Raw genomic sequence first — 18,123 nt, forward strand, 5'->3', positions numbered from 1 at the left:
AACAACTCTCTAGAGTCTTAGAGTTTACCAAAAAAATAACTTAAATAGTGTAGATATTTTTAGTTTTTAAAACTCTAGATTTTGAGACACTACCATAATGGAGGAGAGCTCTCAGTACCAAAATTTGAAGGAGAAAGATGTGAAGTAAGAAGAGATTGGCTTTGTGTTTTGAGTTGGCTTTGGATGGTAAAATCAACAATACCTAATCTAATGGGGAGGGGGTATAATGTTGTAAACCCACGATTTTATGAATGTATATATAAAAAGATAATTAATTAAGCCTATCTAAAACCAAAAAGTTATTGACACTACACATTCATTGCAATTATGTCGTAGGCCAAAGTATTTATCCATAATTAATATTATGGGGCAGTCTTTTTCTTTTGTCTTTTTTTTCTGTTTTTTTTTTTCTTTCTTTCAATGATGAAAGACTCATGACAAGTAAAGAAAAACAGGAAAAACATTATAAAAGGTTTAGGTGATATTACAAAATTCCAGTCAACAAAGTAGAGAGGTTTTTTTTATAAGAAATTAATTAATACATATATATATATATATATATACAAATCCGTGTATGGTGCGGACGGTTCTCATGCGAACCATAATATTGGTGACAGTTTTTCATAGTATTGGTGATGATTTTCTAAAAAACCATCGTTAATACTATAAAAAACCGTCACTAATACTGTGGTCCTCATGCGAACCGTCCTCATTATAAAATTTTCGTATATATATATAGTCCAAGAATTGAACCTCTAGCTAGAAATCGTTTTCTATGGCAGCCAGACAAACTTCCTACCCCTATCCTCTCAAACCACTTGAAAAACTATAAACACTACATTTACATATTGACACCCGATAATGCCCTTGCCTTACGGTGAAAGGCCTGTGGATGCTCTAAGAAGGCATCCAATAATCTTGAATTTATGCCTGAGGGTGTTCTTTGGATTTCCTTTTTAAGAGGGCGAGGCAGGATTAAAAGTCTTAAAAGAGGATTTGAGGAACATAAGGTCAAGGTGGTGATCAAGAATGGCCAAATCCATTCCCAAAAAGAGGGGATCAAATATGTTATGTGTAAATCTTCATCCAACCCATCTAAACAAGCTCCAACAAAGAATGATTCCGAAATAACAAAAACGACCTCAGGTTGTGGAGTATTAGATTACATTTTGTTTTCCATATGAATCGTAAGATTTTGACATGTAAAAGTCAAGAAGTTTTTTTTATTTTTTTTTATTTTTTTTCCCCCCTGCAATATATCGTAGTTGGCATTTGAATGCATAAAAGAAAACCGCCAATATAACCTATAAAATTTGACAAATAATGGATACTATTTTCTTCACGTTTTCCCCTTTAAGGTCATTACAAAATACATGGAGATTACGAACCCAAATAGAGAGTATACCCGAACAAATAAACAAGCAGATAAAAGCATGACTCACTCACCGCATTGAAAGGGGAAAAGCAAAGGCCAACGAACTAATGTTGCAATCACCCTTCATTTTTACCAAAAAGGGAGATATTACAATTGGCCAACTCTTTAAGCTCTGTAGTTTTTTTTTTTTTTTTTGGGGGGGGGGGGGGGGGGGGGGGTTTCCTGCTCAAAAGTACAAAATGAATTCATGAGTTCATATGTTTTATTGACAAAGACAATCAAAATCAAACCTTTTCATGTTTTTTTGAAGGGAAGCAAGAAGATGCTACCCTCCAGAGTTATATAAGAAGCATGTCAAGATCAGTACACCCATGACTTCCATTCAACTCTACATGCAGGCTTAAAACCAAACACAAGCATCCTATCTTTACATTTCTGCAGTGCCAAAAGCTTGTTTACTATAATTTTTCCGATACAAGCTTAGGTTTATTTTGCTATTTTCTCAGGACCAAAAAGAAAAAAGAACCCCAAAAAAAAAAAAAAAAAAAAAAAAAAAAAACCAATGAAATGTTAACGGCAAGGAAAATTACAATTAAACTCAAGTGACTGTGTTTGCGGAAGGTTTGCTATCTTGGAGCGAGATCACTGTTTCAAAAGCACCCACCAAGGCCTTAACCTTGCTCTTCCGTGTTTCAACGAGTTTGCTTGCTGTTTCTTCGATGACATTGTTAAACAAACCCTGTTCTTCTTTCTTCCCCTGCACATCTTGATGCTTCAAAACGACTGTTTCTGGATTAGTTTCAGTACGATTGTCATCAACTCCATCTCTCCTCTTAAAGCTTCGCCTTCGAGCATCAGGTTTGACATTTGGGTTCTCCCCTAACACTCTTCCTCTCCTAAATTTGAGCCTCCTTGGACCATTATTCTCAGATTGCATGTCAACTACCTTTCCCCTCCTGAACTTTAATTTTGAAGACTGGCAATCCTTATCTTCATTACAAATCATCCCAGACTTTTTCTCCATCCTTTTCACATCTTCATCCACAGTCTCTGCATCTCCGGCATGTTCCATTTCATTGTCTTCAGTGGAAGAGTCAAAATCCGATTCACTGGTATATTCAGACCCCTCTTGATCATCCTCATCTTCATTGGATGAAAATGATGGAGAGTTCAGAAGGGATGAAGACTTGGGAGATGATGATGGAGGAGGTGGTAGTGATTCGATTGCACAATTTTCATATCGATCAGATTCTAAAGTTTTGCTTTCAGTTTCCATCTTGATGACATACAAAGTTTTTTCCTGGACTTCATCATTCTTGGGTTGCTTAGGTTCAGGCCTCTTTATCTTGTTCTGACTCAGAGGAGAAATGACTTTTTTCAGGTTCCAGTGCTTCCTTGAATTTGAGCTTGAAACTCTGCCGACAGAATGTTTGGGGGACACTAAGCCTGTTGGAGATGTCAAAACTTCCTTTACAAGCACTTTAGAGATACCTGTCCCCTTACTCATCTTCACATCACTGTTTCCATTTAAACCTCCTGAGGAGTCTGCAGATGACATTTTTTTCGCAGTCACAGATTTGGGCTTAAGAGAAGTAGAAGATTTTGCAGACAAGTTTTTCTTCTTAGCTTTTGACAAGCCTTGCCATGAAGAGATCTCCAGCTTTTCGGTAGGTGATGACACTTCCTGCTTTATGGTTCTAGCGGTATCATATACATGCGGCTTTGAAGATGGTGAAGCTTTGAGATTTGCCAAAGATGTCTTCTTCCTCTCTGCCAGACCAACATTCCTAGCAGAAATCTGGTTGTCAAGTGGTTGTCTCAACATTGGCTGCTTGTTGATGTTAGGGGTACAAAATATATGGGGCTTTGAAATGGATGAAGCTTTAAGATTGGCCAATGGTGTCTTCTTCCTCTCTGCCCGAACATCACTCCCTACAGAATTCAGGTTGTCAAGTGATTTTGTCAACATTTGCTGCTTATCGAAGTTAGAGGCATTAAAAATTTGGGTCTTTGAAGTGGGAGAAGCTTTGAGCTTGGACAATGGTGTCTTCTTCCTCTCTGCCTGAAAATCACTCCCTACAGAGCTCAGGTTGTCAAGTGATTTTGTCAATATTTGCTGCATCTTGACGTTAGTGCTATTAAGTTGATGTGCTTCTGAATCAGGTGAATGTTTGTGCTTAACTACAGATTCCTTTTTCCTCCCCGTAGAAACAACAGTCTCAACCAGGTTTTGGCTGTCATTTGATTTCATGGTGATTCCTTTCTTTATAGGTTGTCTTTCCTTCTCCTCAAATGCATGTGCCCTCCCATACTTACAAAAATCATGACAAGATCCAGTAGAAGCTCTAAGGTAATGAGGAACAATTTCACTACTTTTTGACAACATTGGTTTTCCTGTCGAGTTTCTTCTTGAATTACCCTCATCTAGCTTACTTATTTCTTTGGCCATTGGTAAATTGATACTCTCCTCGGCCACCAAAAAGGAATAAGATAAATCAATCAAAATTCAGAGGAGACAACCCTGAAAGAGAATAAAACTTCGGTAAAGCTGAGCTACGAAGTCATACAACAGGCACAATTAACAATGAAAATAAACAGCTACAACAACACACACATATTTCAAAGGTAGTAAATACCAAAGCAAGAAGACCAATGTGAATTGCAGCTAGCTCCAAACAGGGATGATTTTAACAAGATCTTCTACCTGATAAAGAAAGAAAAATAAATAAATAAAAAATGAGTATTTCATATATTATTTCAGATCAATGAAAAATTTAAGGAAACAAATGCTGTCATTACTTAAACAAGTATACTTTGATGGAGATTAGAAATCAAAAAACAATAATAAGTAAAAAAAATTATGAATTTCGAGAACAATATACAAGCTTTCCAATCCGAAGATTAGAGATTTTCAGAATTTTGTTCATAAAGACAAATTTCCTGCTTTATTTTATTGCTTTTGAATTTAGCCAGAATCAGCATCATTCATGAGAAATATATACAATCATCACTGGCACAACAAATATCAAAGCAAACAGTTAAATTAATGTCTCACTGATTGAAGGATTAAAGATGACTTAATCACATCTCTTTCATTTAAAACTTTCTTTTCGTCCTATCTTCTTAAATTTCACCAACTAGGAAATGAATAAAACACATCCGACATAATTATAAAGGAGCAAGAAGAAACCAACAAAGAAACAGTAATATATATATATATATATATATAGGTTAACAAGATTATCAGATGATATCTGAGAACTCATATCAATTGATCAACTGATTGCCAATGGCAACCGAACTTATGAAAACTCATATCAATAAAACCTCATCAATACTTCCTCACTCTTGAGCGATGACCAGGTAGATCCATCACAGTTGATAGTTGTGTATGCTAAGCTATTAACAGACCGACATATTTACATCAATATGCTTCTTTTATTAGATTAAACAGATAATTTGCTAACATGCTTCTTTTATTAGATTAAACAGATAATTAGCTAATATGCTTCTTTTATTAGATTAAACAGATAATTAGCTTATGGAGAAACAAGGCTACCTTTTCTACAAGAGACAAATATATCATCAAATTCCTGTACAGTTAGAGAATAAAATACCCAGGAAAAGGAAAATTCTTTGAACAGATTATAGGAAACAAAAAAAAAAAAAAAAAAAAAAAAAAAGGCCAAAAGCAGGTGATCCTGGATCGCATTAAAGAGGCAAAACAAGTATAACTCCAAGAAAGGGTAACTCCCAAATCTAATTAAGCAAGCAATCTAAAAAAGCTATAACATTCACATCGGTAGGACACATTAACCAATGGAAATATGGCAAAACCAAAATTGACATTTAACGTATAAAAGGAACTTCGACAATTTTTTTTTTTTTTTTTTTTTTACCATGGCTATCGTCAAGATTAAGCAATCTTTGAAGAACAAATTTGGAAAATAATTATTCCATAAACAAAACTCAATTCCAACACAGGGATATAGACAATACAAGTTACAAAAACACACCGAAAAATACCAGAACAACGACGAGAAACCCAAATCGAGAGCTCAAAGGGAAAAAAAAAAAAAAAAAAAAAGCTTTTTTCTTTGCACCAAAAGCCCAGTAACAAAAAATGAATAAAGAAAGAAAAAAACAAAATTTTCAGGGAAACTATTTGAAAAACATGGAAAAGGAAAACAACCCAACTCATATATCTGTGGGAAAAACAATAAAAAGGGCCGCCGGGGGGGGTGTAGTTATTAAATATTGGATTGAGAAAACGGAAGCATACCCTTTTAGAGTTCTGCTGCTAAATGTGTGTGCTTAACCACAAAAAAAAAAAAGGATAGAGAAAACAGGAAGCCGAAGTCCGTTGGAAGAAGGAGAGGGTGGTGTGTGTGTGTGTGTGAGTGAGGGCCACTCTATTTTGCTATATTTTTCCGTGCAAAGATTTTGCTTCAGAGATCGTGCAAGCAAAAAACTGTTTGTAGTTTTTTCATTTTATTTTATTTTATGGTCCGCTGGGCCTCTCTCTCTCTCTCTCTCTCTCTCTCTCTCTCTGCTTTTTGCGCGTTTGTTACAGAATCCAAGAAAATGAGAGAGAAAGTGTGAGAAAACTGGGGTGGGACCCATCATCGAAAACAAAAACCGGATGAAATTTTGTTATTCGGTTTTTTTTTTTTTAAAGTTTTTTTTGGTTTTTTTTTTTTTTTTTGGGACAACAAAACTCAGAATGGGACTAAAAAAGAAGTATTTATATTTTTATTTTTTCATATTGTTGCCAATAAAGTTTGGATTTATTGCATATATGAGGGGTTAGGCCTTTTTGGTAGGAAAATATCGTTTCCCTTTAATTTTGAAATTAACAAATAATCATTAATTTTTTTTTTTAAAAAAAGGTGGGAACTTTTCATGTAATAAATGAGCAAATTTGGTAGAAATTTTTTGTATAATATCTCTCAATTGTGATCCTCTTTGAAGAAATTTTCTATATGTTTAATTTAAAAGATATTTTTTTTAATCGAAGTATAATTTAAAGATGTTTGCCAAATCTTTATTAATTAATAAGTAATATCATTTTATTGTTCTTAGATAAATTACTTATTTTTTGTATGATTTTCAGTCATTAATGTGTTGCAGATTTTTTTAAAAAATAAACGTGATAATTTTCTAAATGGTCCCTCTATCTAGTATTAAATTATATTCACCTTTGTGGATTCTTACAGATGCACTTTCTTTCTTTTACAGGTTAAAAATGTTCAAGGAAATGTTTTTTTTTTTTTTTAAAGAAAAGAAAAGTGAATTTTTTACTTTTTATGTGTTTATCTTTTTTTTTTTTTTATGTGTTTATCTAAAGTGGCTTTACATTGATGCGATCACCATCTATCATTGAGGTGCCTAGACTCTGAATTTCATAAAAATATATATACTTTTATATTTCATAAAGTTTGCCAAATAATATATATATATTTGTATATATTATTGACATAGAAATTTGCATCTTAATATATCCAGTTTTATTTAAAATAAGTCAATCAAATTTTTTATAGCATAATGTACCTCATTTAAATTTGAGCAAGGGAGTGGAAATTTTCAAAAATACAAAATATATTTATTTAAAGGTAATGCCTTTAAGATATTAATAATGAAAATTGTATTGAAATAGATCCCTCAACAATTGTTATTTTCATACTGATAAAAAAAAATGTTATTTTCATAGTTATATCATTAATTTATTGAATATTGGATTTTTTATTTTATTTTATTTTTTTTGCAATTTGGTATACTTGGATTTAGAAGTAAAAAAGTCAATTCTCTACATAAATATAATTTAATACTATAAATGAAATTTATTTTTGAAAAAGATTTTATATATATATTTTTTAATGGTTGAATGTGCTATGTTATTCTTGGTATTATTATATGATAAATAAACCTAGATTTTGAAAACATAGAAAGAAACATCTTAACATCCATTTATGCGGTGTGACCCTTTCCTAGAAAGAACTCATCAAATTGGTATCATCAAAGATCCTTGTGCTTTGCTTTCTTTTTCTTTATTGATAACAAAATAACAGCAATAATAATAATAAAGACTAATACAGAACACCTCATTTCTATCTTTTTATCATAATTTATTGGACAAGTATATACTTTTTTTTCTTTTTTTTTTTTTTTTACAATACCAAATAAATGAAAATTATTAACAAATACTCTTTTAAATGTACTTGCTTTCAAAAGTTAAATAATTGATTGAAATTTCTCATTGTAACTTAATCTTTTAAACTTTAAAAGTATTGAAGGGTCTCTTCTGAATCCTAAAAATGCATCAAAAATCCATATGTCTTGCTTCTTTAGTTTAAATAAATAATAATGGTGTCATCGATTTTGTACAATGGATCATCTCCGATTGCCTGTTTCAAAAGGCAATTCCTCAATATAAATTATGCCTTAATTACATAAAAATTGAAAGAGAAAATGATGCTTAAGGTCTTTCTTACATTTTTGCAATTTGCTAATTGACTGGGGATTTTGTCATATTGTTTATTTAAGTTAGGTGTTACTAAACCAATAATATTCTACCAAGTTCTTTTCAATTAACAAGTAAAAGATGTTTAAAATGTTATAATAAAAAAAAAAACGAAAAACCATGTGGTTTGGCAGAGCAGTTTAGCAATTTTTTTTTTTAAATGAATTTTCTTGAGAAAGGCCATTTTTTAGAGATAAGCACAGGAAGCTTTCTGCAATTATAGATTTGTAGTCTCAACAACCATGGGAAATATGAAATGAATATATATTTGAGAAGATGGGCCATTTTATAATAATTATTAGTTGCAACCAAACTAAGACTTTTAATTGGTTGTCCTTTTATTTATTTATTTTGTTGTATTTTTGATATATGATTTATGTCCTATATGAATAAAAACAAAATGTTCAGCATTCCTCTCTTTTCTGGCGCGTGGGAATCTAAAATAATTCCTAATTCATATATTATCAAATAAAAAAAAAAGAATCAGAAAAAGAAAAAGAAAAATTATTGTATGAACTTTTTTTAAATGAAGATCTGATCATATAGTTTCATAGAAAGAAGCATGTACCAGATTCTTGATAATGTTTTTTTATTAAAAAAAATTACTATTTAATCAAAGTTTGGATTTGTTTATGTGGGTCGGTTCGGTTCTGAAGATGCTATTCAATTTTCTAATGTTCCAGGAAACAGGTATAATTTGTTGACTTTTTTAATTCTGATGAATGATGATAATGGTAGATTTCTTTAGCAGGTACTTGATTATTTATTTTATTAAGCAAATCAAACTCTGTTTATATATATATATATATATATATATATTTTTTTTTTTTCCTTTTTTGACGAAAGAAAATTCAAATTATACCAGTGATGATGTTTTCATGTTTATAACTTTTTTAATATAATGTGGAAAAGAATAAAAAAAAATGAACAAACAAACGACGTGGACTCAGTATCATACTACTATTTCGAGTCATAATATATTTTTATTTGAATAAGAAAACTCAAAAAAATTGTAGTTGAAAGAAATAAAAATTAGACCTCTAATCAAATTAGGATAATTATAGCTACCCAAAAAAACAAAAAAACAACATGGGAAGTATTTTTTTTTTTCCCCTTTATTAATGAATAATGATTTTCTTAGCAAAATTTGGCCTATCTTTCCCACCAACCAAGAAAAAGGTGTTGCAGACAGAAAATTGTACAAAAGAAAGAAAAAGGTGTTATGGAGTGCTGTTTCATAACAGACTTGGAGGATGAGGATGAGGATGAGGATGAGGATGACCAATTTTTTTTTTTTTTGGTTTTCCAAAGGGGTTTTGGATTTGAGCTTCCATTGTGGGGGAGAAAAAGTAGCTCTGCTTCTTAATCATACACCATAATGGAGGAACCAAAAGTTGGTGGTTGAATCACTATATGGGAAGCATGCCTCAAGGCTTTGACAAAGATTCATGGCCAAACTGGCACATAAAATGCCCATAAAAAATAAATAAATAAAAAAAAAGAGAAAGAGAGAGAGAGAGTAAAGTAATGGCAAAAAATAAAAATAAAAATAAGTGACCTTGGATTCTCTATCTGCTTTAGAGTTTTTTCAGATATTGCAGGGCATGTCCTACAAAACAAAGTCCAATTTTTCCCCCCAAAAAAAGAAAAAGAAAAAATGTAAAGTTCAGGGCAACAAGAAAAATAGATTAAAATATTTTTTGTTTTCTATCTTCTTCCTTTTTCTCTTTTGCATGTGGCTGCGCGTGGGTGGTTTTTTTGGGGGCAAAAAAAATAAAATGTGAATGAATAATATAGTTGGTAGCAGGCTTTAGTTGAGGAGGTGACCTTCCAACCAAAGAGTAGGTTTTCTCTTATGGTCAAAAACTTAACAAGGATGTCAATATGTTATTCTACGTACTGTATGATTTCTTTCTCTTACTAAACATGCTTAAATGATCATCAAATTAATTGATTACATGGAAATAGTTTTTTCCATTGACATAGACAAGATCTTCCATTTATTTTTTTATATCTTAAATAGAGATATATACGACTGGTTTTGTATCAGTTTCTTGCCTTGAAAACGTACTGTTTTTGGACCCCATGGCCATGGCAGATAACTGGCTCACCTATGTTAATGGCTAACCTCAACCTAATTTACAACCATCTGTGATAAATAGTCTGTAAGACACTAATAGCAGGAAATTAGTATGGATTTGATAAAGAAAAGAATGATGTCACTTTTCTGCAACCATGATGACATTGACAAGCTAGCTGTTTGAGAAAATTTTGGAGATTTAATAGGAAAACAAACCCCTACTCTGTGTCTGCAGATTAATAAGGGAATTTTAATCTCTTACATGGTTTATCTAAATGCTGCTGTGAGCTGTAGAAATTAAGCATATCTTTGAGTTTTTGTTTTTTTATGTTATCTTTTTTATCTTTTCTGAGAGTTGTAGCATGAAAAATAAAGCCTGGCATCTACCACGAAAGACCCATGTAGGGCTCCCTGCAACTACCTTTATTCTTTGCTTGCTTGGTAAAAACCATGGAGTAAAAGGACCAGAGAATGAAGAATCTCCATTTCCAAGCAAAACACTATAAGAGAACTTTCTATTGCGTCTTTACTTTTCTATGTGAATAATGTTTTATACAGATCAGCTGATGCAATTTTTTTTTTTTTTTTTTTTTTTTCAAAGGTGGAGAACAAAATCATGGTGAACCAACTTTCATTGTAGCCTAAGATATACAGGTGTTACAAATTTTACTTTGTGAAAAATTGATCGGTGGGAAAATTTGTCCATGTCACGTCGTCATTGTTTCCTGCCTGATACAGTTTTCTTCACAGCTCCCACTGAGACTAAAAACTGGTCAAGGGATGATAGGGTTTTCATGTCATCTGGAGGGAAGTAACTGGCAGCTTTCCCCATGAGTGAGGTGAAGAAAAGAGACAGTGTAGGCCGAGTGACATACCGCTCACCCAAAAGATCATCCAGGAAAGCAAATGCAGCTAAGAAATCAGACCTGCTTGCATTAACTGGAGCAGCAAAATGAGCAGGGATTATCCTCTTGAACCTCCAGTCCCGTACAATACTGTCGATCCAATCCCTCACCTGAAATGTCAACAAGAACAGAAGATTTTCCACTTTTAGACTTCTAATTGTAATACTGAAGTTCGCTTCAAGTACTAAAATTTGTTGTGAGCTCATGCAAACACATGCAAGGGTCATCTAACATCATTTTGTGAAACATTCTTCGACCTGTTTCAACCATATACAGCTAAATGTACATCATCAAGATCCAAAACAAAGATCTGATTGTTTCACACAAGAAAATTATTTTTTTTTTAAAATTAATAAATGCTGTGGTTTGACATCATTGTTTGGTGCCATACACCCATAACTAAAGAAGAGACAAAATGAATACTCAAATTAAAAAGTGCAGCTAATCAGGCTGGGTTCATTGCCAATATGATTAGCTACCACACTGAAAAAAGGAGCCAAAATTGATTACTCTGTTTAATTGTTCAACAAAATTATATTCATCGGATTGGTTTAGTTACCTTTTCAGGAACTTTGCTGAAGACTAATGTCTTTACAATGGGAGAAACAATCAGCTTCTGTGACATCTGAGCAAAGCTAGCATTGGGTTCCAACAGATTTGATGGACCAAGAAATAAGATTTGGAGAACCATTCTTTCCCACCCTGCACCAAAAATAAATATTGCTTAATCTATTTATAATATAAATATGCTCATTCCTTGAATTACCCCAGCATTATAAATAAAATTTACTTGAAAAGACTTTCTTATTGGAACTAAGAGTGAAGAACTGACCTTTTTGACGGTTCAGCTTGTTGTCAACTACAGGTTCCTTTGGGACTTCTTTTCCTTTACTAAGAATTTTTACAGCCAAACCATTCTTTGCAGATGCTAACAAGGATTCTTTACTAATACACTCAGGCGGTTGCCTTGGAACAAATATTACAGCATCAGTTACCAGTAACGTTCTTGAACGTTTATGATAGAAAGCTACCTCCACATATGGTCCAATACCTGAAAGATGCACAAGCAAAAGGTTTTCGCTTCACATTTCTCAAAAGCATAATGTTAAATTAGTGCATAAGGAATTTATATTACCAACTTCTGGTGAACTTAGAATTTTCTGTTCAATCTCATCAGCCCATGGGGTGGTAAAATCCTCATCTTGTAAGGTTTTTGCACGGAAGATCCCGAAAAATGCCAGAGGCAAATTCAAGGGCCAACTCCATTGCCTAGGTGCAACCCATACCTGAGCCCGAGGGAACTTTCTAGAAAATGGGCCAACAAATATTTTATGCTCATATGCAAATGTAGGCAGAACAATGTATTCTACCGGAGCCCCTAGCTCTTCTACAAGCTGGCATTAAACAAGATTATATAAAACAAAGCATCATAGATCAATAAAAGAACCAAATACACAGTTTGTAAAATGTAATGAAATAGATTACAAAAGCAAGAATGAAGTTGAAATACTGTATGAGGCATGGTATATATCCATAAACATGGATGATTGACTTGTCCAACAACTTTTCAATCCAAACCATTTAAAGGGTCTACCACTCAGCACAACTTCTGAACAGTATTAAGAAAGTCATTTTATTGCTTTTAATTAGAGGAAGAAAAAGAAACTCTTCTATTTCTTTTGAATTGGAAGCCCTGTGTAAATAAAGCAATGACAACCATATAAGTGATACAATCTTGCTATACGATATCATTGGGCAAAAATAGTGACTCGATAAACAAATACAAAAAATGATTACGTCAGTCCAATCCCCAAAATGATTACATGGAATCAATTAAAAAAATAATAATAAAAAAAAAGGTAGTCGGTACATACAAGTATGGAATCAATACATAGTCATTTGAAAAAAAAAAATATATATATATATATATAAATATAACTCAGAATATACAATTTTAAATTCTAGAAACACATACACAAATTTAATTTTAAGATTTCAATTGAAGCATACTATAAGTGAGTAGAACTGGAAGACAAAATGGAACCTGAATGCATTCCTTGGTTGGAGCAATGGGTGCATGGATCCATAATCCACCAGATTTGAGTTTGATGACTGTCATTCTAATGTTCGTTGAGACACTACTGAAGCCTAATGCTTGCTCTTGTTCAAATAACCATATACTGCCTTTCACAGCCTGAGGGCATATAAAAAGAAATAAAACGAAAAGTTAGTTTAATGAAGCAGAACCTCTAGCTACTTTAACCACACAAAATGATTGCTTTTCGGTCCTTCAAAATGAAATTGCCTTTTACACTCCATGATCGAACTATTCCTCTACTCAATCAATCCAGCATATGAGAATATACACAAACATACAAAAAGTAAGAAAATTTTGTGAACAGCCAAAAGAAAAATTATTAATCCACCAAAAGAAAAAACCCACTTCAAGACACGTTAAGATCAAAGAAAAAGGTAAAAGGACTAGGGTGAAGAAGTTGACCTCCTTCCTAATAGTGCGCCTCTTAAGGAAAGGACCAAGAGGGAACGGGAAGCCAGTGAAATTAAAGTAAAACCTGTCAGAAGTGCTGTTACTGTTGCTGGTCGTGACGGTTGGATTTGCTGAGGCAACGACCAAACCGATTCCATCTCTACTTTTGCTCCTTGGACTCTGCTGTAAGCAAAGACCCTTCAACGACCCACCAAAAAACTTACAAGTTGGGTCTCTCGGAAAGATTGGATTTTGCAAAATGGTTGATTTAGGGGAAGAAAAGGCAACAGTTGCCGCCATTTTTCAGAAGCTTTGCTTCTTTACGATTAACCCGCCACTTGAGTGGGATTGGCTACATAATAGAAACCAGAGGCTTGCAATTCGAGGATATGTTTTTGACACGTGGAGGTCTACTTGGTCTGACATGGATTTAAAAATATTTTTGATTAATTTGTGGATGTTGGAGCAAGTAAAAACCACCGGAGAGAGAAAGTAGTAAAGCCGAGAACCTTATGGAATACCAGGTTCAAGATTTCTTATCAAATTCAGTGCCTTCGATCTCTATGGATTTAAACGATTATGACAACATGATTCAATTTTTATATATATGATTGTGAAAGTAACTTAAAGAATATCAAAATTTGCCTTTATGAGCAACATTCGTGTCCATGCATTTATATACATTTTAGTTTTTGGGTACGCCATTATTTATCCATTCGATGGCCTATTTGCAATTTGATAACAGCATGCTGTACATCATTGTACTGTTTATCAGGTTTTCGTTTTTCATTTTTTGGTGGTCTACTGCATCAGGCACTCTATCCAGTTCAATTAACTATAAATTTGTCAAAATTTGATCTTAAACAATAAACATTTCATCCGGGCATAACGCCACTGTAAATGCACCGAATCTTCGTTGCACTTGGTGCGCATCCAGAAAACTGCACTGCCCATTCGATCTTGGACGAAACGAGAACAATATCCATGCAAGAACACAATCATCAATACAGCTTCTTTTCATGATTGTTTGATTCTACAACATATATGTGCCATCCGAATAGATTCCAACTTCGGAAGTTAAATCTCTAGTCTCGATCCAAAAAGAAATATTTACTAAAATAACAGCGAAGATAAACAAGGGGAAAATCTAGTCCTCCACTGACAATGGACAGGGTATGCTAAAAAATAGTTGCACCTAATGCTGACAAACCTGAGCCTGACTTAAACTACAAGCCAGCATAAACCATAAAACCATATTTGCTTACCAAAATTGAACTGCATCAGAAAACAAAAATCAACTGAAATTATATTACATAACAGGCATGGAATTGTGATATAGATTTATTGCACATACGTTTCTTAGACACTCTCCATACATACAAGAACTTGAACTTATGGGACGCATCCCTGATATAATTACCTAGAATTAATGATATTCTCACATGAGAACTTGAATATCCACAAAAACAACTATTTGTTGACAAATCAGGTATTTGTGAAACTTCAAGAAAGGAACATTCCCCAATCCAACTTTTGCACGAGCTGAATCGACTCTCAAGATGCATGACAAGGAAAATTAAGGTGGTTTTTGGACAGAGATCTTCTGGAAGTTTGGATATCGGTAGGTCGTCGGATTTCAAACTACTAGTACTAACGTGAGGGGGTGCCATCTGCCTAGAAGCAAACTTCTATAAACAACGCTTGCAAAAGGCCGAAGCATATAGCATCTCAGGTGACAATTTCTCTCACGAGCCAATCCAAACTAGGATATGCAAAGTACAATATGAGAAATGATGGAAGAGCAAACAGAACCGTGACAAGTATGTACAGAGCCAGTATTGCTGCGCTAGCAGGTATTGCATATAAGACGATCAGAAGAAATATCACGATCAATGGGAACTTTGCTGTCAAATGAATGAAGAAAAACAGCGATTTGCGCAGGGAAGAATGTAACCTTTCCACAGTAAAGTAATTGCTGACATGGGCATGACCATTTGCTCCCGATGGTTCAGGATGACGAATATGCTGTCCCCTCCTAAGGCTACCATGGCTAACCTGACTTCCCATGGATGCATTGCCACTTACTGGCCAAACAGGCTGATGATCTTCGGAGTAGGTTGAATGAGCCTTCACTCGATCACCATTCATGCTTTCAACCATCCAGAGAAGAAAGTAGTTCTTGCGAGGGAATCTGAGATTTCCCCTGTAAACGAGACGGAAGGATAACAGATTGCACCATGGGCAAGATATAAACAGTGGTAGCTGAATCGGCAGGGTGGGGAATTTCACAACAGCCCATTGCAGTCCCAGAATGCAATTTTTACAAAGGGTATGTCCACACCATAAGACATAAGGCACATTTTCAACAATGTTGAAGGATTCCCAGCATATCGGACACTCTAGTCCTTCCTCTCTGCCAACAACAGAGGAAACGTCGTCATCAGAACATTCACAGCTAGATTGTGTTGGCTTTAAAGAGTCATTCTTCAATCCAACATTTCCAGCTATGCAACTGGATGCGAAATTCCACATTTTGGCCAAGATTTTGAATGACTAAGGACACATCACTGCATGCTAAAAATGATATAGTAATATATCTGTCTCTCAGAGTATCACCATAAACATCGACACAAGCACTGCAGGAATGCTATTGCCAATACTGACATCCAGCTTTTTTCCACTGCGAGGCAAAGAAATAGGTATAGTTTTCCATTTCAGATTTTATAATACATAAATAAACACTTCCATATTATTAGTTAAACCATTACTAGTCGATCAAAACAATTGAAAACTAAGATATCAGGAACTAGCTTATTAGCAAATTAACATATCTGGAGTTACATAGCAGAGATGTTCTCCTAGGAGCATATAAAAAGTAACAAAGCGGGAGACAACAGAAACTTTTGTGGATTACCCAATTCTACGGAATGACTAGTGTGGATGAGAAAAGTGATACAATCTAAAAACACCCAAACAGCTCAATTGAAGACTGTAAACTAAAAAGCGATCAAATTTTACACACTAACAGAAATGGTATATAATAGATTAAATTAAATTAAAAAAGAAAAACCCTAATTTACATCCACCAAGAAGACATCAATTAAGGAAACAAAAGCAAATCCCAAATTTTGAGGGCAAATAAATTAGATGAAGATCAGAGAAAGAAAGAACAGAATCAAGAAGACAACAGAGACAGGAAAGTGGGTGAAGATCTTACAGTTTTTGCAGGGAGAGGGATTAGAAATCGATTGCAGAGCAACGATGGGGGGGATTTTGCACGGTGAGAGAGGAGAGGGTTTGAACAAAACCCTCTATCTCTCTCTCTCTCTCTCGCTCGGTCGCTCGCTAAAGGCTAAAAACGAAGCTAAGAAGAGGAGGCTAAGGCTATCTCTGGCTATGTCCGTGGCTGAGTGTACGAAGCTCAGAGCCTCCCAAAGACGAAGGGGACCGAACCCGAGTGGAAATGATCCAAACCATTTTCAACCCTCTCTCTCTCTCTCTCTACCCTCTTGATGATCCAAAAAGCAGCATGACAACGACGTCGTGTCGGTAACAATTCCAACCTATAAATTCCTTCCAGCTTTCCAGCTTTCCTACATTTTACACCTCATAATTATATTGCTTTGGCTATGCCTTGTGGCCATCCTAGTCTCGTTTTTTAATCCCAATGGCCCTCCTAAGCTATGGCTTTTCTTCTCTTTTAACATTGAGAAAATTCTATTGCCTTAAAAAAACAACAAAATATTTAATTAATAACCCCCCCAAAAAAAAAAAAAAACAGTGTTTTAATGATTATGGTTAGTGGTCTATTCTTGAATTTTGATTGACTTATTTTTGGAAGCACTTTTTCAGCCCTTAATAGCAACAATTAGATGGTAATAAATTTAGGTTGCTTGTATCTTAAATAATATATCCATTTATAATTACAATTATCTTACAAAAAAATTAAAATAAATTAAAAAAATATTAGTTTGGATTAGTGATCACCCATCGCGTGATGTATGGGCCTAATTGGTGAATGCAACATTGATTTTAAGCCCATCAATATGTCTCTCAATTTTTAAACTTGTTTTGGGCTTCATATATGAGCGTACAGAACATAGTCCATTTCATATCTAAGCTACCGGTCTAAGGTTGTTCAATTACCATACTAAATAAGACATTAATAAATTTCTCCCCAAAAAAAAAAAAAAAAAAAAAAAGATGACAGTTTTCTTTTTTTGCTTAAACACATATATACATACGTTAAAAAAAAAAAAGAAAAAAAAAAAGAGAATGATTGGTAAAAGAATGTTGACTGGTTCACGGGCTTAAAGAATTTGCTTTGGTCTTTATTTATGAGCCTATAGAACATAGTCCATTTCATGTCTAAGCTACCGGTCTAAGGTTGTTCAATTTCAATACTAAATAAGACGTTAATAAATTTCTCAAAAAAAAAGAAAAAAAGAAAAAAAGATGACATTAACAAAAGTAAAACACAGAATATATATATATAACATATGTTTTTATTAAAAAAAACAAAAATAAATAAAAATATATTTAAAAAAAAAAAAAAAAAAAAACCAGAGAATGATTGGTAAAAGAATGTTGACTGGTTCACGGGCTTTCAACTTTTCAACTTTTCCAAATTAAAAATTCAGAGATTGCTGAGGACTTTTCTGCAAAAAGGTATTTCCAAGGACTTAGTTGATGGAATTTAACTATCAAAGGATAAAAATGAATAAAAAGAGCAACATACAAACATATCCCCATCTT

At 33.6% G+C, this 18,123-nt stretch overlaps 3 protein-coding genes across 3 annotated transcripts; all 3 read right to left on the reverse strand.

Annotated features, from left to right (window-relative positions):
• Positions 1-1,619: 1,619 nt before the first annotated feature.
• On the reverse strand, positions 1,620-5,945 carry LOC107415871 (uncharacterized). The gene is made up of 3 exons (XM_048472170.2): positions 5,658-5,945; positions 4,012-4,079; positions 1,620-3,896 (listed from the first exon to the last, which is right to left on the reverse strand). The coding sequence occupies exon 3, from the start codon at positions 3,822-3,824 to the stop codon at positions 1,974-1,976; it is 1,851 nt and encodes a 616-aa protein (XP_048328127.2). The 5' UTR covers positions 3,825-3,896; positions 4,012-4,079; positions 5,658-5,945; the 3' UTR covers positions 1,620-1,973.
• A 4,515-nt stretch (positions 5,946-10,460) lies between these two features.
• LOC107415885 (uncharacterized) lies at positions 10,461-13,937 on the reverse strand. The gene is made up of 6 exons (XM_016024292.4): positions 13,381-13,937; positions 12,925-13,074; positions 12,016-12,274; positions 11,713-11,931; positions 11,440-11,582; positions 10,461-10,990 (listed from the first exon to the last, which is right to left on the reverse strand). The coding sequence occupies exons 1-6, from the start codon at positions 13,666-13,668 to the stop codon at positions 10,691-10,693; spliced, it is 1,359 nt and encodes a 452-aa protein (XP_015879778.3). The 5' UTR covers positions 13,669-13,937; the 3' UTR covers positions 10,461-10,690.
• A 714-nt stretch (positions 13,938-14,651) lies between these two features.
• On the reverse strand, positions 14,652-16,959 carry LOC107415870 (uncharacterized). The gene is made up of 2 exons (XM_048471540.2): positions 16,586-16,959; positions 14,652-16,048 (listed from the first exon to the last, which is right to left on the reverse strand). Exon 2 carries the CDS (start codon positions 15,898-15,900, stop codon positions 15,097-15,099), a length of 804 nt encoding a protein of 267 aa, XP_048327497.2. The 5' UTR covers positions 15,901-16,048; positions 16,586-16,959; the 3' UTR covers positions 14,652-15,096.
• Positions 16,960-18,123: the final 1,164 nt, after the last annotated feature.

This window comes from Ziziphus jujuba, chromosome 4, assembly GCF_031755915.1.
Source record: "Ziziphus jujuba cultivar Dongzao chromosome 4, ASM3175591v1".
Lineage (NCBI taxonomy): Eukaryota > Viridiplantae > Streptophyta > Magnoliopsida > Rosales > Rhamnaceae > Ziziphus > Ziziphus jujuba.

Bases quoted from the DNA above. Each gene is read 5' to 3' on its own strand.
- LOC107415871 (XM_048472170.2), bottom strand. From the start codon at position 3,824: ATGGCCAAAGAAATAAGTAAGCTAGATGAGGGTAATTCAAGAAGAAAC.
- LOC107415885 (XM_016024292.4), bottom strand. From the start codon at position 13,668: ATGGCGGCAACTGTTGCCTTTTCTTCCCCTAAATCAACCATTTTGCAA. The intron at 12,275-12,924 runs GTTCCATTTTGT...GTTTAATGCCAG, and splicing joins CAACCAAGGAATGCATTCAG to CTTGTAGAAGAGCTAGGGGC. The intron at 11,583-11,712 runs GTCAGTTCTTCA...TTTTTGGTGCAG, and splicing joins CAAGCTGAACCGTCAAAAAG to GGTGGGAAAGAATGGTTCTC.
- LOC107415870 (XM_048471540.2), bottom strand. From the start codon at position 15,900: ATGTGGAATTTCGCATCCAGTTGCATAGCTGGAAATGTTGGATTGAAG.